The sequence below is a fragment of the Monodon monoceros genome, unplaced genomic scaffold, assembly GCF_005190385.1.
Source record: "Monodon monoceros isolate NGI ecotype Baffin Bay Population unplaced genomic scaffold, NGI_Narwhal_1 Super_Scaffold_12, whole genome shotgun sequence".
NCBI lineage: Eukaryota > Metazoa > Chordata > Mammalia > Artiodactyla > Monodontidae > Monodon > Monodon monoceros.
In genome coordinates this window covers 29669105-29692516 of record NW_021703768.1, presented here as the reverse complement: position 1 = coordinate 29692516, position 23412 = coordinate 29669105, and the positions used below count along the sequence as shown (strand labels likewise).

The 23412-nt window shown below is 38.2% G+C and overlaps 1 protein-coding gene across 1 annotated transcript in view; it reads right to left on the bottom strand.

Annotated features, from left to right (window-relative positions):
* Nucleotides 1-19601, bottom strand: part of SPEF2 (sperm flagellar 2) — a 174360-nt gene extending 154759 nt beyond the window's left edge. Inside the window, 3 exon segments of the mRNA XM_029218282.1 lie at nucleotides 269-521; nucleotides 8082-8184; nucleotides 19472-19601. Of these exon segments, the coding sequence (XP_029074115.1) occupies nucleotides 269-521; nucleotides 8082-8184; nucleotides 19472-19529 (414 nt within the window). The 5' untranslated portion in view covers nucleotides 19530-19601.
* Between the last annotated feature and the right edge of the window lie 3811 nt (nucleotides 19602-23412).

Here is a 23412-nt window from a genome sequence, read left to right as displayed (position 1 = left end):
AAGAGAGGAGCAGGCACAAAAGGCACTGGGAATTAGGAGCAAACAGTTGATAAGTTATTGGCAATTGGTGGATAGGATGGAGAGAGACATCAAAAATGGATAAATGAATTGAAAATATTAATATAAAATAAAACCCAAATATGGCCAATAACATACATCAGGGACATATATGCCTGATGGGGCTTCTTTGAGAATGCAACATCACTACTGTGTCACTTTACCAAGCTTTATATTGTGATATGCTTATAATGTTTCTTTATGTACTTACATCTCGAAAAGTCTCGCTTTTCATGTTTTGAACTTTTGTATTTGTCAGGGGTTGCATGGTTTGCATTTCCACTCCAGTCAGCACACTTTTCTTTTTTCTCTGGAGAGCAATGTACAATTGATATAAGAGTTTTGTGGCTGCCCCAGGCTTTTCTGTGATGATATTGTGGGCCACGTTCTGATCAAACTGCACACCCAGAAGGTGAAGTGTGGGCTCCAAGCGAGAAAAATTATTAAGTTTGGCACTTGAAATCCTAGGCATTAAAATATTTTACATAATTAGACACTGAAATAAAGCAAACAACAAATAACAGAGGTATTACCATGATCCCATATTATGAATTATCCCATGTTCTTTTAAATATATCAATCCTCTCTAAAACCACTTAATCATGTAGATACATTGAGATTTTGTGTATTGTCTTAACTCCATGCATTTATTTCTCTTGAATGGCTAAACTAAAACCCATTAATTTCATATACTCTTCTACTTAAGTAGATGCTAGAATTTCTGCAAGAAGTCAGTACAAAAACATAACTAAATGCCTTCTTCTAAATGGAAAAACTTAACTATGGTTTTGAAAAATATTTTACTCAGAAGACAAAATTGCAATTTAAATGTCCATTTCTTTAAGTGATGTCACTACTAGAACCTGAAAATAACCTTATTTTCAGTTGCAGTGACAACTTTCACAGTAATCCCCTCAGGCACTATCAGAAATATTTAATTAAATAACATTAGCTATACAACTAAATTAGTTATGTAATCTTCACTGTACACTTCATATTACTTCTTCAAGAATCACTAAAGACTTTCTAAAATATATGTATTATTGAATCATCTATCATCAAATTAGGCTCACATGTTAGAAGAAATTCATTAATTCATTTATTAATTTACTCTCTCAACTATACCAATAATTTGTTTAATTTAATAAATTTTTATAAATTTATTAAAGTCTTACAAAGATAAGACACCCTGCCCTTTAGGAGTTCATAGTGGGAAAACAGATGAATAACAAGTAGTGATAAACTGATGTAACGGTTGTAACAGAGGTCTCAAATGACCTAGGGCTGTCAATAAGCCTGTGAATCCAGTGGCAGAAAGAGAGCAAAAGATGTTACATGCATTTTCAACTTTTGTGCCTCTCTGCGATCAAACTGAATGCAAATGTCAATTTTAACCACTGGTCTATTTTCTCCTTACTTCAACTTCCAAAATCTCAGTGACATTCTTTGATGGAAAAAATACACTGAATATACTTAAATATAAGTCAAAGTCACATCCTGTCCCTGAAAAAAGATGATACTTTAGAACAGAGGGAGTTGGTGGAATTTCTAATATTATAGGGTTACTCACTCAATAACTTCATTTTGGACTATAATATTATTTGGGAAAGATACAATGACCTTTAATGACCTCAACTGAATGTTTAGAAGCTGAAAGAGATCACTTAGCACTTCTTTTTTAAATTTATTTTATTTATTTATTTATTTTTGGCTGCATTGGGTCTTTGTTGCTGCGTGCAGGCTTTCTCTAGTTGCAGTGAGTGGGGGCTACTCTTCATTGCGGTGCGTGGGCTTCTCTTGCTGCGGAGCATAGGCTCTAGGCATGCAAGCTTCAGTAGTTGTTGCACGTGGGCTCAGTAGTTGTGGCTCGTGGACTCTGGAGCACAGGCTCAGTAGTTATGGCGCACGGGCTTAGTTGCTCCGCGGCATGTGGGATTCTCCCGGACCAGGGATCGAACCTGTGTCCCCTGCCCTGGCAAGCGGATTCTTAACCACTGAGCCACGAGGGAAGCCCAATTAGCACTTCTTAAACTTTATATACTGTTCCTAGTATATTATTTCTCAAGAGATAGCTCTCAAGCAGTGGTTCTAAACCTTTTATTTTTAATCACATATACCATCCTTTGGAAATCTGATGAGAGCTATGAAACCTTTTCCACAGGAAAGAAAACACACATTCATGCAGATACACAAAATGTGTATACAATTTGCTGGTATTTGTGAACCTCCTAAAATCTAGTCTAAAAGTACCTGTTAGCTGCCAAGGATGTGGATCTGAGGAAATATAGGAATGATTTATAAATATAAATAAGGAGCCAGTATCATGGAAAGGCCAATGTCAACAAATGTAGTGACACAAGACACTGAATTCCTTTTCCAGTTCTGTGGTATAACTTATCGTATTTCCTATTTCCTCTGTTTGGTTAAGTATATTCAGTGTGGCATACCACATCAACCAAACTTTGAATGAAATATTTTAAATTGATAAAGAGAAACAGATCTTAGAGGGGATAAGAAGAGATAAGGAATGCTACAAGGTAATCTTATCAACAAAAAGGGTAAAACATTGTTTTAGGTCTTCTCATGTCATGTTCAGTTTTGCAATTTGTTCCCCCACAAATGACCTTACAGTTTGAGATAACAAACACTGGACTAAAATGATTAGGGTACAGCAGACCATGTTTTGAAGAGTCTTATTGTGACAGAGATGGTCAAATCAAAGACCTGTGTTCATATTCCTTGGACGGGCACCTGGCATCCCCTTTTGATCTTCCATCTCAGTTCATCATTTCATGTCCTTCCTATCCTAGGAGTCTTGTATGCCTTGTCCACTACACTTACTTGGAAAGATATGGCCTGAGAGCCACTTTTCAGAGATTTTGCCTGGGTCATAACCTTGGGCTTCAGAGGTTAGAGGCACCATAATTCGGGAGGGAGAATCCAAAAACAAACACTATTCATTTCCAAATTTTATCAAAATTTAGCCCTGTACCCAATAAAAGCGAGGAACACTTCCCCTCCTCTTTCTTGTATTACACAACCCCCAGAATGCAGTGTAGCCTGCTAACACTAGGGTTCAGTGACACAGTAGGCTTTAAAATGGCTTTTACGGTCTGGCTGAAGTGTCCAGGTGTAATAGTATTTCCCTCTGGAAGCTTTTAATATATACTCTAAATTTCCAAGCAAAATTTTGGGACTATAACTGGTGCGTAAATTGGTGGAGTCCACTCTTGTTACAGTATATGCTCAATCAGTATAACATGATAATCAGCAGTTGTTTTTGGACCCAGAGAATCCACTGGGACATCTTTGCTCTGAAGACATAGCATATGATGTAAACGATGACACCCGAGGGGATAAGGAACGTATTCTGGGAAAAGTCTTCTCCCTCTCTACTGGCAGTCCTTATTTGCCAAGGGATTATCAATCTCCTCTCCTCCTTGCCACCTGGTGATGGAATACATCTCACAAGGTAATTAGAAGCTGCCCTCCCAAGGGATATCCATGTTCCTTTACTTTTTATTCTTTTAACTAATCTGCTCATTTTTCACCCTCTGAGATGGACTAAAGATATCCCAAAACAGAATTCTTTCAGAGTTAGATGAGTTATTCTTAGGATTAAGTAATTCCCAAAGCAAATAACTTCTAATTATTAGCAACATAGATTTAGTTTACTGTTAACATTTTAGACTAAAGACCCTAGAAAATAGTACACAAAAATCCCCAAGTCATGAGCTCTGGCACTAGCTAGCTGTCTAAAACACAGGCTTTACAAAGAAGGGTCCTTTTCCCCACTACATACACTATTACAAAGGTCATATCCACAGATTTACTAACTCTTGCCTTCTTTAAAATACCATGTGCCCTGGAAAAAATGTGGGTTGTTCCAGGAACTAAAGATGGATAGTATTTGGTTGTCAGGACAAGTAGGTCCCTCTCCCAATGTTAAGAAAGGTAATGACTCAGTGGAACAGAAAGTGAGTCCTTTGCAGTGAGTGAAAGGCAGCACTGCTACACGTGATAATACTCAGGGCACACTCCTGTGCAGGGGCGGGGCAATACCTGGCATGAGGTTGTTTTATCCGAAAAGGGGCTTCTTCTTCTTTGCACAGAGGTCTCTCTGTTCACTAAGACCTGTGTCTTCACAGTTACCTCCATCCATATGGGGTCCCTATCTCCATTTCACACAAAGGCCTTCCATGGTCTGGCTAACAAGAGCCAACTAAGTGCACGTGAAATACTGCACGCATGATCTGATCAGTATGGTTCTTTAAGTTTTCTGTACCGAACCAGATATACTTTCTGAAATCACTCATTTATTTAATAGAGAAACATTATTGTGTGCCTGCTATGGTCCAGGGACAATGCCTGGAGCACAGAGAATAAACATACTATGCAACTTTGAGCAACTTTGCAGTCTAGTTAAGGAGTAAACATTCATATATTCATTATCAAACATTATTTGGGCTCCTTCACGTGGCAGTAACTCTGATAAGAACTGACATATAAATAAATAATTATAACTTAATGTAATAAAAAAAAAGGGATGTCCAAAGTGTTATTAAAACAAAGAGAAAAAAACAAAGAGGAAAAGAAAATTAAATCTGCTAGGGGACCAAACTCAGTTTAGAGAAGGGGTGGATTTTTAGCTGGATCTTAAGGATGAATAAAAGTTTCTCATGGTGGAAGTGAAGGACGAATGTTAATATGCAAAATTGCAAGGCATAACAAAAACACATGACATGTTTGTGGACCAAAGCAGTTTATGTTAGGGCTCCAGACCGGTGGAAAATGCGGCTGGAAAGGTGGATGAGGGTCACACAGGGAAGCATTTTGTAAGACAGGCCTTGAGAAACAGAAACTGGAATATCTAAAGTTTCTTAAGCTGATGGGGAAACCACACTTAAAAATGTGGGTGTAGAACTCTATCTGCCTACGGAGAAGTTCAAACAAGGTGTCTAAATGCAGGATTTATCAGGATATGCAGCCATTCATTAGTTCAAAAAACATTTACTGAAAGCTGAACATGTGCCAGGCCTGTGGTGGCCCTGGGGATGCAAAGAAAAATAACTCGTACCCATAACTTTAAGGCACTTGAATGTACAATGTGCAACGTGAAAGACACAAAAAAAGAAACTGACAACAAAGTGACCAGTGTTATGATAAGTAAATGTACAAGATAACTTTATAACTTTCATAAAGGGATAATAAGCAACAACAATAAAAAAGGATTGGAAACCTGGTTACATGCAGACCATCACAAGTCAATCTGGTCATATGAGAACTTGTGAGAAAGCAAAAGGAGAAAAGAAGGGCATAGACACTGACTTAGCTACCCTGGAAATCTTATACCTTAGAGGCTGATCCTGGCTTCCATTGGAGGGGAGGAAATTAAGGTAGAAGCAGAGTGGGCACAGGGCTAGGAGCTCAGGCAGAGGAGGCAGTCGGGGCTAAGCTGTGAAGGACCGTGTATCCCTTGCCCTTGAGGAAGAGATGTGAGACACGGGGTGTAGGGTATGTATTAGAATGTTACCCAGTACCCTAGAAGCTTAAGAAATTGTCTGGGATTAGCAACAGACGCTTATTTGGCATGAAAATGTATTTCCAATCCATGGCTCCTCTTGTATTATACTATTATTACCTGTACAACTAGCATAATCTGGATTGTGAAAGAATGACTCACCTCTAGAATGGAGGTACCAGATTCTTTTGCCTTAAAGTCTTGCAACATAGGTACTGCTCAATGGAAGCCTACTATTCCAAGCAACCAAAAACTAAGAAATACTTGAGTGGGAAATATCAGGTTAAAACATGGAGATGGAGCAAGATGTCAGGAATGGTAGAGCAAGGACCTCCAAAAATCCATTCCTCCATAAAGGCAATAATAAAACTGACAAAAATTATGAAAATCAACTTTTTCATAACTCCAGAAATTATCCAAAGGCTTGTAACAATCTAAGAAACATTTATTTAAGAAAAAACTTAATCTCAGTTAAAACAGAGAGCTTTTGATCATTTTAACTTGCACTATTCCCATTCCCTTCTCCCCAGCTCTACAGTAGACTTGCAACAATAGGAGCTGTAAAAACCAGCAGCCTAGCAGCCATCAGAGAGGACAAACAGGTTTCAACCTTCTCAAAAAGTACTATCCTCAGGACATTGTCATTATTTGATATTTTTTAGAGCTCAATCACTGAAAGAAGACTTCTTCCCAGGGTATTAATGAAAAACAATCAGTGGCAATTGTTTAAGATCACAGCTACCTAAGGCAGTGATACCACTGGAGCAAATAAGAGTCTACTCAAAAACTTAAAAGGAAGATATAAGAATAAAATATCCATTGGGTACTTTGAAAAGCTCTGACATATTCCTGGAGATCTAGAGGGCCATATACATGTGTAGGAATGTTTGGATAAGCAGGAAAGACAGAAGGAGGCCCAAATCTCTCACCTCTGGCTGATCTTGAGGTCCTGTACAAGCAGGAAGTAAAGGCTAAGGCAGGGTTGTAAACTGTGAAAGCATTGGAGACACCTCAACAGACTCACAGTCTCTCAGTCAGGAAAGATTTATCAGTTTAAGATATTTTAAAATATCTCTGTTCATTTGCTGAGCTCTGTTCATTTGCTCTATTCACTAAGCTAACCAAAGCATAGTCTTCAGCTGCTGTATACAACAAGGAATACAGACTTTCCAAAATTAGTCCAAGAGAGTCATTAAACAAACAAGAAGCAGCAGCAACAATCACAAACCATGGGAAGGTGGGATAATCTGAGCTAACTCGTATTATTTTAAATGTCTATTTTCAACAATTATGAGACACACAGAGAAAAAGGAAAGTATGGTCCATATATAGGGGGAAAAAAGGTCAATAGAAACTCTCTGAGGAAGCCCAGATGCTGAATTTATTAGACAAAGACCTTAAGTCAGCTATTATAAATGTTAAAACAACTAAAACAATCCATTTTTTAACCATTAAAAAAGAAAGTATGAGAACAACATCTCAATAAAAATAAAATATCAATAAGGAAATCGAAATTATAACAATAAGAACCAAGTGGAATTCTAAGGTTGAAAAGTACAATAACTGAAATGTAAAAATTCACTAGAATAGCTCAACAGGAGATTTGAGTTGTCAGAAGAAAGAATTGGTACACTCATAGATAGATCAACTGAAATTATTTATAGGAGAAACAGAAAGGAAAAAGAATGAAGAAAAATGAACAGAATCTCAAAACACATAAACTCATTCTAATCATGAGAAAAAATATCAGACAAATTCCAACTGAGGAGCAATGTACAAAATACCTGACCAGTTATTAATTTTTCTAAACTGTAAAGATTATCAAAAACAAGGAAAGTCTGAGAAAGTATCTCAGCCAAGAAGAATCTAAGGAGACATGGCTATAAAATATAATGTATCCTGGTGAGATACTGGAACAAAAAAGACATTAGATAAAAATTACAACAAATCTTTGGTACAAAATGTACCATACGAATATAAGATGGTAGCAGTAGGGGGAACTGGATATGAACAATACGGGAACTCTCTGTACTATCTTTGCAATTTTTCTGTAAATCTAAAACTGTTCAAAATAGGAAGTTTATTTTTAAAAATCAACAAAGCCTCAGAAACCTGTGGGATACTGTCAAGTATACCAACATACACATAGTGGGAGTCCCAGAAGGAGAAAAGAAAGAAATGGGCAGAAAGAACTTTTGGAGAAATGATGGCTGAAAGCTTCACAAATTTGATAAAACACAGGACTGCAGGAATACAGAAGATATTAAAATGGGGCCCATCTAGAGATGAGGGCTTGCTGCAACCTTATAACTTTCTCTCCTTTGTACTCCTGGGACTGTGAAGTATGTATATGTGAGGAAGCAGCAATTTCCATACCAATGGATGCTTGGCTGGTTTAGGGGAATCTTGTGGTAAATGATTCTTTAATGTTAACTTTGGGCTAAAACCATCCAAATGCCAAAGGAATTGACCTTTTTTTAAAGTAAGGAATAATCTCACTAACCTGCTTTCTGAAAATTCTGCAAAATCATCCTGAAGTGCAAACTTGTGCAAAACTTCTCCAATTAGATAGCCATTGGAAAATGCCTTTGCAAATGACTTGGGACCTGAATTTTAGAACGTGGAGATTAAAAAGTAAATATAATGTTGTACATAGAGTTTATATATTTTCAGTATGTACACATAGAGTAAAACTTCATAATTTAACTTGAACTCAAAATGCCATGAAAATACTTCTAAAAACATCATGTAATAACCAAATGAAAATATTGAAGTTTAACAGTAGACATCTTATAAAGACCCCTGAATAAATGTAGATCAGTAGTTGATAACATATGACATTTTGAAGGAAAAGACAACTTTTGATCAAACCAAACAAAACACAACCAATAAAACATATAACCTTAGATCTAAAAACAAACCCTCAACATATTTTATAAAATTATACTCTAATACCTTAGTTATCAGTAAAACCTGTGGATGATGACTTCATATTCTGGCCAGGTAAGGTACAATCTAACTTCTTTAAACCTCAAAACTTAATTTTCACCATTTTGCAATGGAAATTTTACAGAAGTCATCTGCACCTTCTTAAATAAAGCCTGCTGAACATAATCAAGCTTTTCCTTGTTGGCTCCAGGGTTTACTCCAGTCTAGTTGGTGCTCTGTGCAATGATGGAGACAGCCCAGAGGAAGACAGACTTTGGAGCCAGAGATATCTATGCAGGAATCTTGGCTATGCCTTCTACTAGCTGTGCAACCTCTTCCAAGCTGCTTAAGCTTAAGCTTCCTGAGTTTCTGTCCCCTCATCATATCTATATCTATCTTGGAGAGCTATTTTAAAGATTAAAGGTAACGTATGAGAATTCCTTGATACCATGCCTGCCACATAGTATGCACGTAATGATGAGCACAGAAAAAGAAATTAAGTGTTAAACAGAATTTGCTTTCTTTAAAAATGTCCTTAGTTTGGGGTCCCTTGTATTTTTCTTATGAAGAGAAGAGAAGGGTATAGGGTTACACAGTATTCAAGAATGATATACAAAATCGATACATAAAATAAATTATATTACCATAAGACAAAGCCATCATCTCTCAAATGACTTCAAAATCGTCCAAAAATCTTCAGTGTATTTCTATCAGAGTCCTTTAGGCAATAGCAATACTAAATATCTATAAAATATTACATATTATCACAGTATCGCAAACTCATTCATACTGAATTATCCTCTTTTATCTATTTGACTAGTAATAAGGTGGCTATCTGAAAATGAAGAAAAAATAATTTCTTCATGATTTGTAGAACTGATGCTTGGTGCGTGGTTGCAGGGAGGTGAGTTGAGTTGCTCCATAAAGGCCACTGTACAGAGTCCTTACTCAGAAGACTTCACATTATCATAAGACTCTTGCATATTTGACACCAGCCCACAATTTTGCCCAAAGCTTTCCTAATATCTGTTCTCAAAGTATTTTATACTCAATAATACCCCAATTCTTAGGTTAAATCAATATAATTATAAAGTAGTTTAAAAAGATGTCAACTATTCTCACTGATTCTGTTTTCTTGGGGTGAGCCCCTAAGCTATCTAGCACTAAAATCTGTTGAGTGCCTTCTGGCATCACACAGCAGTAGTCTTGGAAGCAACTGAAATCCAAATAGCTCCTTCTGCCCCCAAAAGGCAGAGGTGTGCCATCTCCTCCTGCTGAGTCACTGCAGATTTCTCCTTTCCTCAGAGACTCACCACTGCTGGCCTCCAACGCTGTTCCCTGGTTTTCGGCTGCCACCACTGTCCTCACTGTGCCATCTGGGCTGCTCTGGCTGTGCCTTGCACCTCTTCTGGCTGTTGCTTTCTCCTTTCTGCTTCTTTCCTTTTTCTCTTCTATAGCCCGTCCCTATTCTTAGCTTTCTGAAGTGCCATTGGACATACAGTCATCGTCAGACTATGGATTCCTACTAAAAATCTAAAGACTATTATTTTGTATTCAGGGGCTACTGCTATGTCGCCTTTGGGCGGTCTCGTTCCTCCACTCTCACTGGATTTTGCCCTTTGCCTATTGTTCCTGTTGACTGAAGACCTGAAATCTAGCCTGTGAATAACTGGGGAATAACTGTATCCTAGTCCATCACTCTCAATTTATCAGGCAAATGGTCTGTAGCAAACTCTTTGCTACAAAGAGTCACTAGAAAAATAAAATCATAATTCACTTCCTTTGAAGTGGCAGGACTTATTAATAAGGCAATTCTGATATGGTTAAAATAGGGGCATTTTGGATATAAAGGTCAAAGAAGAACAGTAAACACATTATTTCACTGTCAAGTAGTTTACTATAAATAAGTACGAAAGCATGTGTCTGCAGCTCTATGTGTATTAGACACTCTCAGATTTCTTTTTTTTTTTTTTACACCCCAGGAACACAGAAGAGAATAATGAGTGAAGAGCTATAGCAAAAGTAACAGAGAGAAAACACATAGAAAAAATGAAAAAGGAGGAAAAAGAAGAATACATGCAAGAAATCAGATGAAGAAAGAGCAGATAACCAGGAATATGTAGATTAAAAAGTATGGAAAGGAAGATAAGAAGCCAGAGAGAGAAAGAGAAATGGAGAGAGGCGAGGGGAGGGAAACAGTAAGGAGAAAAGAAAACTCAAAGGAAAGATTATTTTTTTCCCTTTGGTTTATCAAATTTTCCTTCCCAGTACATGTTCTGGAATACCATGACTAACTTCATGACGGCCACCTCTATAAGTTAATTTGCACTCACAACTGGAATTACCTACAGGGAAGAAGAGGTGGGTTGACTCTAGGATAAGGAGCAATGCAGAATACGAGAAATACATGAACCGTGGGAGCCCAGTGACGTTCTTCACCCTGAGCTCTAAAATGATCTACATCTGGGAAACGTTGTTCAGCAGCCACTCAGCCATGCCTCCAGTCTTCCAAGCCTCAGATCTGATACCCATCATTTTCATTTGCTGAAATCTTTGATGTGGGCCTTTGTCTACCTTAGGCTGGGACAGAGGGCAAAATGGTCTATGTGTTTCTCCACCTGAGCCAGCTGGAGAAAGCACAAAAGAAGATAAGCCTTCTACATTCCAAATGGTAATGAGGAGAGCACAGGCTCTGGAGAAATATTCTCTAGTTTGACTCTTTGACCATTTATAAGCCCCAAGACCTTGGATAGTTACACAGCCTCAGTGTCCTGTCTTTAAAAGAGAGAGAATGGTGGGTTCTACCTCCTGAGAGTTGGTTTGAGAATTAAATGAGATAATTCCATGTAAAGTGTGTAGCATAATCCCTGGCATATAGTAAGTGCTCAATGGTCATTTTATTGTTATTATTACTGCCTCCTACTCTAAGACAACAGGTTATATCAATTACACAATTTTAAGCTCAGTAATAGATCCTCAATGACTATAGTACAAACATCTTTATTTAAAGGTAACTCAGTACTCAGAGAACAAATAGTTGACCCTATCCTTAAATTCAGATACAGGCCTACTCTTGGGGCCAGGTAAGCTATAACACTCTCGCCAGTCTGGGGAAGCACATGTAATCAGACATAGTTGATTTTTACAGCAAACCATTTGAGTGGGAGAAATAAAGACAAAATGTAGCCTCACAGCATTTCTGGTCAAGTTTTGCCACCAAATGACTAAAGAGGTTTGGGGATTTGCGGATTGTAGACAAGGGGCTATAGACCTACACATTCTATGCTAAGTGTCCTTTGCTCCTCCTTCACTAGAAGGTCAAAGACCTAGCCTAGGTTGTTTTTTTTTTTTACATCTTTATTGGAGTATAAGTGCTTTACAACCACATTTTAACAGCCACTATGGAGAACAGTATGGAGGTTCCTTAAAAAACTACACATAGAACTGCCATATGACCCAGCAGTCCCACTACTGGGCATATAGCCTGAGAAAACCATAATTCAAAAAGAGTCATGTACCAAAATGTTCACTGCAGCTCTATTTACAATAGCCCGGAGATGGAAACAACCTAAGTGTCCATCATCGGATGAATGGATAAAGAAGATGTGGCACATGTATACAATGGAATATTACTCAGCCATAAAAAGAAACGAAATTGAGCTATTTGTAATGAGGTGGATAGACCTAGAGTCTGTCACACAGAGTGAAGTAAGTCAGAAAGAGAAAGACAAATACTGTATGCTAACACATATATATGGAATTTAAGAAAAAAAAATGTCATGAAGAACCTAGGGGTAAGACAGGAATAAAGACACAGACCTACTAGAGAATGGACTTGAGGATATGGGGAGGGGGAAGGGTAAGCTGTGACAGGGCGAGAGAGAGGCATGGATGTATATACACTACCAAACATAAGGTAGATAGCTAGTGGGAAGCAGCCGCATAGCACAGGGATATCAGCTCGGTGCTTTGTGACCGCCTGGAGGGGTGGGATAGGGAGGGTGGGAGGGAGGGAGACGCAAGAGGGAAGAGATATGGGAACATATGTATATGTATAACTGATTCACTTTGTTATAAAGCAGAAACTAACACACCATTGTAAAGCAATTCTACTCCAATAAAGATGTAAAAGAAAAAAAAAGCCAAGCAAATTTACTTTCATTTGAGAGAGAAAAGCAGCTGCTGGTGGCTGGGTACTGGCCTCGCCCAATTAGGCCCTGGTGTTGCTAGGAGTTGGCCCAGCACTCACAGCTAGACCTCGGCCTTCTGCCGAACGTAATCAATTTCACATCACACCAACACCAGACAAGGCTACTCAGTGACCCTGATGGATTAAGACAGAAACAAAATCTCTCTGTAATCATGTCTGAACTCAGCCCGAAACAGTATTGGCCAAAACACAAAAAATGATCAAATATCATCCCCCTATTCTGACTGATATGAGTGGTTGCTGCTTTTTCTTTTTCCTTGCTTTGCTCTGCCCACTTCCTAGATAAGTTTTATTAAGATATCCAATCATAGAGTTGCCTATGCTCCCTTTACAGGTTCCAATTCAGAGCAAAGCGCTGCTTCCTTGAGCCCTCCCCAAAAAACAGCTAACACAAACCCAAATGCTATAAGGCCTTTCTAACATCCTCTTCTGGAGAAGCCCCACAGTTCCTCATGGTATGTGTTGCAACAAGTCAGTAAACTCAATTTTGTTCAACTACAGGTGTATCCTGTGCTCTTTGGCTGGAGGACCTTGACAATTTCTTTTTTTCTAGTACCAGAATAAGATGATCAATTTTTATAATTTTCTCCTTTGAAGGCTTCATCATAATTCTCAAGATTTACTATCTGAAACAAAATCTCAATTGCTATGTTATATAACCTTCTTTAATGGTTAAAATTTTGGGTGGCATTCTTGGAACTTCATATCTTAAAATTTTGACATTGATTTATACAACAGTCTTCCATTATTAGATTTGCTGTCTCAATTTCTAGTCAACAGAGGCCAAATTTCAATCAAGGAAAATGCTGCTGAACTAACCAGGAAATATCAAATAATTTGTTACATTACATGACAAACCATGTATTTCCTAATGACCCTGAAAGGCTAAAGTATGAGAAAATGTGTGGTTTAATAATACCTGGGGGAAAGGGGAATGAACTAAAAGTCAGCATACTCAGAATCTGCTACTAACTTTCCACTACCTAGTTGTATAACCCTAAACAAATCTCTACACATATCTGATCCGATTTCCTCATGTGCCAAAGAAGAATTAAATGATGTCTAAGATTCTTTTTCAGATCTAAAATTTTATGTCCCTATGATACGGTAAGGTCACAGGCTAATAAAAGGTCACTACAATACATTATAAAATATGGTATATAAATAAATATTCAATAGGATTTTTTGATATCTCTATTTTTTTCTTAAAATAAAATTTGGTACCTTTGAAAAAATGTGGACATAAGACCTTTAGTTAGTGTACAAGGGAACCCAGATTAAGTATAGTTAGTGCACAAGGGGTTAGTCAGTGCACAAGGGGGTCCAAATTAAGGATGTCCCTAAAATTTGGGACATCAGTAGAAAATATCACTCTCTAAAACAAAAACTACTGAGATTTAATACAAAAGGACAGACTTAGCCACCTATGGAAACCCACTTATAAACCCAATTAACAAGGAATATAGGCCATCTCTTAAAACTCACAATAATTTATCTATTTAAATTTTGTACGCATCATGTAAATGATAATCTTGAAATGTATTAGTTAAACTTATTCAGAATAGAGATACGCTACAATGGAAGAAAAACACACAAATATCATAATTTTAGAAGCTTTTGTAGTAGCAGTAACACTGGAAAATATCATTGAACAGTATGATTTCCCCAAGCACTGGGGGAAGAAAAGGAGGAGGGAATCTGACTTTAATCTAATCTAACTTAATCTAATCGAATCTAACCACTCACTGATATCTAGATAAAATATCTCTAGAGCAGAAAAGTAAAACACATAAATATTAGCTTGATTTGAGGATTCTTTTGGTAATGTCTAATTTCTAACTGTCAAGGAGCAATCTGATCTATAAATTTGGTCTCCTCCTGAGCGTACCAGCCCACCAAGACATGCATTACTTTCCATTGCCAGTATACATTATTCTGCTGTCCTTTTCCACATGATGAATTGGTACTGTAGCTGATAAAATCAGCAGAATGTAATTTCTGTTAGCATGTGACAATTCCTAAGAAGTTGCTTTAAGTAAGAAAGCAGAGCTTCTGAAATCACAAAGGTGTGGATCAAAGCACCCAGGGTGACCTTTCTGAGATGAACAAATCCATAAGGTTCAGTCAAAAACAATACTTTGCCCTACTTTTGTCTCACTCATACATTCTCATGTAATAAATAATTATCTACTAAGTGCCTATTATGTGACAGACACTATAATAGACATACTTCTAAAGTGAGAGGCAGAAAAGTGGTTGAAATAATATTTGAGTATCTAGCTCTAGTATAGATGATAGGCACTGTGGTAGATATTTTCCATTTGCAATCTCATTAGATACTCTCCCAAATATATAGCAATTATTATTATTACTTCTCAGGGTATAAAATTGGGACTAGAGATTATTATTTATAATTTGGCTACTACAAAATCAAGACTTAGGGATACTAAACTTTCTTAACTCGCTTTTCTCTTTATTGGTTCCTTGTTACTATTGATAACAATGTTTAAGACTATTGAAACAATAAAAATATGCATAATAAGGTATTTACAATTTTCAATATAGCTCCATCCAGAATCCAAAATCATATGGACTGTCTTATGCATCCATTTTTACAAGGAATCTGATCTGTTCAGTACATGGAATTCAAATGCTTCTACTCATTTGTGGAGAATGTTTAGTTATGACATTCTGATGCCAGTTTCTTCTTACAGTGTATTCACAGGCGTTTTGTAAAACAGAGGCAATGCTTAGTCTTGAGAATAACTGAGAGTTTGTAAAGAATTTTACAGCAGATCTCTTGGTAACATTATTCTATATTGCTTATTTTTGTTATAAAAATAATTGCTTGAATTTCAGATGCGATTTTGTGTTGAACAACTTTTTGTATTTTAAGACATTTCATTAACATATACGTCTAAGCATTATTTTCCAGGACAAATGGTTTTGTCAAACTTAACTCACTGGAGATCCTTAGCTTTAGTAACATAGATGTTGTCATAGATGTAGTGTCAGGTGTTGACACTAATCAAGCCTCCGGTGACTCCCAGAAACCTCATTAAGTGGAGGGAGACTATTCTCAACTGAGGATCATTGAAATTCATTTTCTTACTGCTGATATTCAGGGTAGTCCAGACAACACAAAATTCAACATGAGATGCTTTATCCAAATTGACTTCTACCTTTCAGAATAATCCAGAAATCAATCGGCTTTAGCTACCTCTCCAATGACAGCAATGCATTCACTTGGCATTCTCATTCTGTTTTCTCTGTCCCAGCAAGCAACATATGGACTGAACCACTTTTTAAAAACATCAATAAATCCACCTTTGCCATTTAAGCATCTAGGAATTAGGTTATGCCCTGTGAAGTTACAACACGTCTGGGTGGTTGAATTTCTGTACTGCTTGTGATTTCAAAATGAACAATAATCCTCATTAAAAGGAGCTCAAATGAATACACTTGGGAGGGTAAATTTTTTAAAAAATATATTCCTTAAGCATACACTCTAATATATAATACAGTGCCTAAGAGCACTAGTCAAAGATCTAGCTTCAAATTCTAGTTCTAGTACCTACTAGATGGGTGACCCTGAACAAATTACCAAGCTCACTCAGCCTCTTTTACACATCTGTACAACTGGAACAATGCCTCTTAGAGCTTTTTTAAAGATTAAAAAAGAAAACCCATGTAAAAGGCTTAGCACAGCGTCTGGTGTAAGTACCTAAGTGTTCAAGAAGGGATAACTTTTATTATTCTTCTTCTTCCATTTATAAACTTTATTAGAGAAAATAACTCTTATGTAACCCTCCAATACTTCAAGATACTATATTTCAACCAAAATGTTAAACCTCTTTTTCTCCTATTTTGTCATGTGATGTTTGATCTACTTCTTTAATTTTATATTTAAGCAAAAAGCCAAATAACACAGATGTACAAAAAAAAAGCCAGCAATCTTCTTTCCCAGGGTAACCAATACCAATACACTGGTTTATATCCTTCCACACTTCTCTCTATGCTTACACAAACCACAAAATGAAGAGTCCCGTGTATGTCAACAGCCCAGTATATGCCTCTCCACACTTTTCTCTCACACATCCTCATGCAACAATGAAATTATACTGGTTACAATAAGCTATAACTTTTGTGTTTTACTTGAGCATTCTTTTTTTTTTTTTTTTTTTTGCGGTACACGGGCCTCTCACCGTTGTGGCCTCTCCCGCTGCGGAGCACAGGCTCCGGACGCGCAGGCTCAGCGTCCATGGCTCACGGGCCCAGCCGTTCCGCGGCATGTGGGATCCTCGTGGACCGGGGCACGAACCCGTGTCCCCTGCATCGGCAGGCGGACTCTCAACGACTGCGCCACCAGGGAAGCCCTACTTGAGCGTTCTTTAGGTCAAAAGTTATAGCAACTAACTCATTTGTTCTAACAACTGCATAACAATCCATAGCATCATCTACCCAAGTACTCTGCTACTGAAGGGTATTCAAACTGTTTCCATTTTTTTTCTTTTTGCCCCTACCATCCATGTAGCAATAAACATCCTTGTTCAAATGTCCTTACATATTGGTGATTTTATTTTTGTATGATAGTTTCTGTAAAGTAAGATTTGGCATTACTATGTCTCAGGGACTATTCTAAATGTTTTACATTTATTATCTCATTTAGTCTTGACATAACTCAATGTGATATTATTATTACCCCTATTTTGAATATCATAAAATTTAGGTAAATAAATTGCCCAAGGTCACTAGCTAGTAAGTGTGAATAAGTGATTTCAACCTAAACAGTCTGGCCTCCAAATCCTTGCTCTTAACAGGATCCTTATCCAGCAATTGCCCAATTACTTTCCCCAGAGGTTGTACCCACTTAACAGTCCTTCCATGAGAGTTCCTCTGAACCATTCTAAGCCTTCCATTGTACACCATAGGATGGCTTATCTAATGACAGAAATCAACTGGCAGTGTGCTTCTTAGGTGCACAAATCCTACCTTGTTTGTTTCCAAACACAGTTGAATGTGTGCCCTATAGTCAGAACAGCCTTTTACAATATGGAATTTGGTTACTTAGGGGATTGTCTCTCTCTTTTAAGGCTCCTCTTAGCAACTGGGATCAAAAAATGAATATGTATTGCTAGTGAATGGGATGCAGAATACCGCAGCTGTCTCTGCTAACAGCTTCTGGCGTTATGCTTCGGGAAAGCAAACACTGGGAATTTTCCATTTATAGTTTATGTTATTTAAATTCTTACTTAAAAAGTCTCCAGTCTTTTAATATTCACGGAATGAAGTAATTCTTCCTCCTCCTCTCGAAACCAAAATTCCCAAACTGATTACAATTAGAATGGCATACTACTGTTTTTCTATATTTCTTATGAATTTTATTTACTTTTCTCAGAAGTGTTTCAATATACAACAGAGTCTTAGGGACTTGAGCAAAGGGTGCGGTTTTTATTAATCAAGTAAATAAGCCAAATTAAACTCAGCAATTTATAACTGCTTTTCTTCGGAAGATTATATCTTAAGGGCATGTTATTACATTTTGGCTCCTATGGTGAGAAAGAAATATGAAAAGAAAAATGCTAAACGCCACCCTGAGATCAGCATCATATTTTAGGTGAGGAACAGTCAGAGACACATGGGATGATCATAGAATCCTGGGGAAAAAAGTTACTGCGGTTCCCAGGGCATGTGCCGGTGGTGGTTTGGCAAAGAAAAAATCCGGGTTTTATGCCTCAAGAAAGGCAACTGGAGAAGCTCCAAAGTTAAAGATCTTAAACGCTGATAACAAATACTGTGTGGCTGCAGAGACATGACTGATCTAGCAAATTCTGTGGATGACTTAAGACCTAAGGTTGAGTTGGCACTATTGCCCCTCTGGTAGCAAGTTGGCATTATGCAAGGATGCTTCTGGGAAAAACAGACTGAAATGATTCGGTCTGAAAACCTCTTGCTTTGAGCAAAAACATTACCAGCTGGAAAATGAACTGCTTAAGAGACAACAGAAAGAAGTTGAAAGGGGGGGTAGTGCTATTCTGAATTTTGACTGTCACAGAAGGTGCCAACATGTAAAACTGCCTCTGTGGTTGTGAGATTTAGAAACTTGGGGCGGCAACTTCATGGCTCGGGGAAAATCAGGTTAGTGAAGAAGGTCAGCTTTGGGAAGAGTGAAAAGTGGTCAGAAGCAGCTAATGTGTACATTTGAGCTAAGACTGCTGAAATTTGTAAAAGTTAATATATTCTGCATTAACTCATTTCACACACCCTCCTCTCCTGCGAGGCAGTTAGGTATGGCAAGTATGACTGGATCTGTTTTATACTGGAGGAAACACACTGGAAGAAGAAGAAGGTATTGTAACTTGTCCAGGGGCACACATTTAGTAGCGTGGTAGCTGGCTTTCAGGCTTCATATTTCGTTGGCTTAGTACCACACCACGCTTGAGTGTGAAAGGAGCAATGTCAGGGCCAGACGATAGAGTTCAGAAAATTCTTCTCTCCAAAGGAGCAAGGGAGCCCTCCCTGAAGCCTCTGATGGCTGAGCACCATGGTAGGTCAGAACCTGCGGGATTGGGACCACCGTGATGATGGATACCTCTGAGCGGCAGAGCGGAGGCGGGAGAAGCCCTGCAGCGGCTGAGGTGAGCCGTAGCGGGCAACTAGCGCCTGCCACGCCGCCACCTTCCATCAGCGCGCCGCGCTCCAGGCTCCGCGCCCCCCTCGCCCCCGGCCCGCTCTCCCCAGGCTGTGACACTCACTCACGGTCTGGGACACCTTCAACTCCTGGTTGAGCCACTGGCACAGGATCTCCGACATGGCTCGGCCTGCGCCTCCCACCGCAGGCAGGTGCCAGGAACGCGCGGGAAACCCAGTCAGCCCGCCCGCGTCCTCCTGTTGCTAAGGGCGACCCGTTGCTAAGGAAGCGTCTCCAGGCCAGAGCTAAGGGAGAAAGCTGGGAGAAGAAGGGCGCCAGAGTCCAGCCGAGGAGAACAAAAAATCGTGACTTGCCCCCTGCTGGCGGGTAAGACCTGGATGTGCGCAAGCGCAGTGGGCTTCGAAGGCCGGGAGGCGGTGGTGCGGACCTTCAAGAGCGCCAAGTTAGCAGAAGTGGGGTGCGGAGGGGCGAAGCAGGGAAGCTAGTGGACTGAGCAAGGGGTTCTTGGACAAGCAGAAAGAGAAAGAAGAGTCTTGATTGAAAGGGAATTCTTTTCTTCCTGTTTGTCTCTCAGAGAAACCTATGGAAGGTCCTACTCGAATGGCCAGTTTTAATTGCTACATTGTATGGGCTACGCATATAGAATAGGTCTTATTCATCTTATTCTGAACGCAGGAAGCATTCAAGTTTTGTCGGTGGTGGTGACAGAACTAACATTTAGGGTAATTCACATCTTTATATTGTTTTGAGAGGTGAATGTTTAATGAGCTTCTTTTCTGGTCAGTTTTGCCTTCCAGGTAATATTTTAAATTGTATTTTGAGAAAGACTCTCACTTTGCCCAAACCCGAGTCAGCCTCCTCTGAGCCCTCTTCCCTCTGAGGTCCCACCCTGAACTCTGTCCTTGGCCCCTTTGTCAAGTTTTAGCAAAAATCCTGCTGGATCAGTTTAGTGAAAATCCCCCACCCATATCTGATCTAATACCTCATTCCTCACCCTTGATAGCTGATCATTCTGGCCTGTCTTCAGCAAGGATCCTGTCAAGTTAGTTTAGCCTTTAGCCCTGTTGTTTCCTCTTAGTAGTTTTCCACCCATAGACCCAACCCTGCTCCTTGGCTGTAAATCCCCACTTTTCCTTGTTGTATTCAGAATTCAGCCCAAACTCTATCCCCTGCTGCAAAACCTCACTGCAGTAGTCCCTTGAATAAAGTCTTCCTTATGGTCTTTAACAATGGTAAAAATTTTCCTTTAATAATTTCTACAAGTTTAGATAGAATAATGGGAAAAATTATATACATATATAATAGTATATATATGTATGTCACAAATATAAGGAATTTTCCCCCTAAAAGCTTGGATACATCAAATTATGATTCTTTTAAACTGTAAGAATAATAACAGTAATGTCCTAATAGAAGAAATGTCTTTTAAGATTAATCTGAAATTGATCCATGTGTGCTGATTGGATAAAAGTTTAGTACTATTTCACTGTTGACTTTACTTAACTTTGAAATCTCCTATCCCATGAGTTTCCTCACATCCAACACAGCAGGCATAACTAAATACAATGGGACTTCTGAGGGAGATTTATTGCCAGCAGAATTGGAGCCTGATGCATTTAATAGGTCTCACATTAGAGTTATCCAGATTCAGAAAACAGCCTCTATAGCTTGGGGGAATATATCTAAATAACCTTTATCCATTGGAAATAAGTCATCCCTGAAAATGCTTCTAAGGGATGAATACCTGCCTGGAAATAACCTCCAAGACACTCCTGCTGCTTGTCATCCCAGTAGTATATTTAAACTGAAGACTAGTGTTACACATTTATTAAGAAGTTCCAAGCTTTAATTTCAGTCTATAAAGCCTGGGGGATAGAAACCAATGTTTTCTAGATTGCTGAGAAAATTGCTTTTGGGGAAGGATGTAGATGAGGGTGCATCGAATTCCACAGCTGCACCAGAAGAGAATGCCTGAGCTCATAAACCATCCATAGCTATGCGCTATTATTCCCACGTCAGAGCAAAATATTTCTGTGCCCATCTGTAGGAGCTGTTTGGTTGTTGTTTGTTTCAAAGAGTTATTTGTAGTGTTTGTCTTTGGAACCCAGCTCCCAGTCTGCCAATGTGGTATTTTGGAAAAGAAGTTTTTATACAGAATTTAGATAAATGAAGAACAGACACTACAAAATTAAGGCAAAGTCTTTCATTTCACAAAAAAAGCATGATAATTTTTTTCAGTTCCTAAAGCATCCCACTTGAAAGTGATCTGACATTAAAATATTAATGAAAATTTTGAGCTATTACTGAAATACATGCATTTTACTGTGTGTTTTTTCTTGAAATTGCTACTTTAGTTATTATTCCAAGTTTACCATTAAATCTATTGTCTTTCCATTGAAATCCCAGCTCTGGGCAAGGTTTCTAGCACTGCTCATGTTGGAGTTTTGCATTAATATGATATGTGACTTGTTTGTTTCCCCATGTGGAATCGGCTGGGAGAGGAGATGATTAAAGAAATGGACAGTTTCCCATCTGTTCTTGAGATGGCATCCTTATTGTTTTTTTAATTAAATTTTTTGTGTATCTGGATCTTGCATTTAATTGTAACTATCACAGCAATTTTAAAACTAAATTAAAAATTTATTTTTTAAAACATTACCTGTCATTTATTTATAAATCCTTATTTATTCTTTGTAAATAGTCCAGGATGGATTACAAAGAGTTATCTTGAGACCACAAGTTGGCTTGAAAAGTCCTGCTGTGTACCGAAATGAAATACACCTTATTCTTTTAAAAAATAATTGCAACATTTTCATAAATAGAATTTTACACTATCAATAAAGCCCAAGCTTTGGAATCAGACACACCTGGCTCTAGATGTTTGCTTTTGATCCAACTAGTTTTTTGACTTTGGAAAAACTACTTAACTTCTGAGGCTCAGTTCCTTGTCTGTAGAACAAGGACATCAATATTTGTTTGACAGGGTTATGAGGATTAAATGAGAAATTGCACATATTAATGTCTGACTCATGGTAGACGCTAAACGTTTCTTTCCTTTTCTCCTGAGGCTATATGAATTTTTCCATTACATTGCTGGTTGGCTTAGTTTTGAGTAGTTTAGATTTGCTTATAATATTTCAAGAAGTTTTTGAGACATTTATTTCATAAATCTGCTTTGATTTTATTTATTACTAATTCAATATTTATACATACATAAGTATATATACATAGATGGAGTTTTAGAAAATCTTATTTTGTCCTCTACATATGTCTTGCATGCATTTCTTCATTTGTCTCTCATCACCTTAGATCATTCTCTCATTCCCTCTCCTCGACATGTTTTGCAATGTCCTTGCTCACTTTATATTCATTAATTCAACAAATGTTTCCCCTAGTGCCCACAATTAGCAGCCAAGCCAGATTTCCCTGTCTCTTCCCCTCTGGTCACTCTCTGCAACCAGTCCAGTTCATATTCCTTCTCTACTCTTCAACTCAGACACTTTCATGAATTTCACGAGAGCAGCATTTACTGACTGTGGGTTTTGACCTCTTAAAAGAATATGTAATTCCTATAGTGGATCATGTCAGAATCCTTTAAAAATGAAACAGTGAAGAATACAATGGAACAGAAAATATCAGAGGGCATTTCATGTAGGGAAGGTGAAGGTAAGGTGGGGATGGAAACATTTTTGGAGCCACTGTCCTGGAGGAAAAAGACCCCATTGGAGGTTCTTTACAATCTAGCTTCAATCCAAACTTAACTGTAAGCCACAAATTCCCTTTGCACAACTTGCTCACATTTCTTTACTATATCCCACTTTTCCCATCTCTATGTTCTCTCTTTGCAAAAAAGGCAGCTTCCTATCTCAGCCAATTCTACCTGTCCTTCAGGGTCCAGCTCATCAGCTACCACCTTCACAAAACCTCCTATTCTTTCCATCATCCCAATCCCTTCTCAATTCTGAAAGCTCAGAATAAGTGCTTTCCTTTCAACTTTCATCCAAGACACCTAACTCTTACCAACTACCCATAACTTGGCCAACA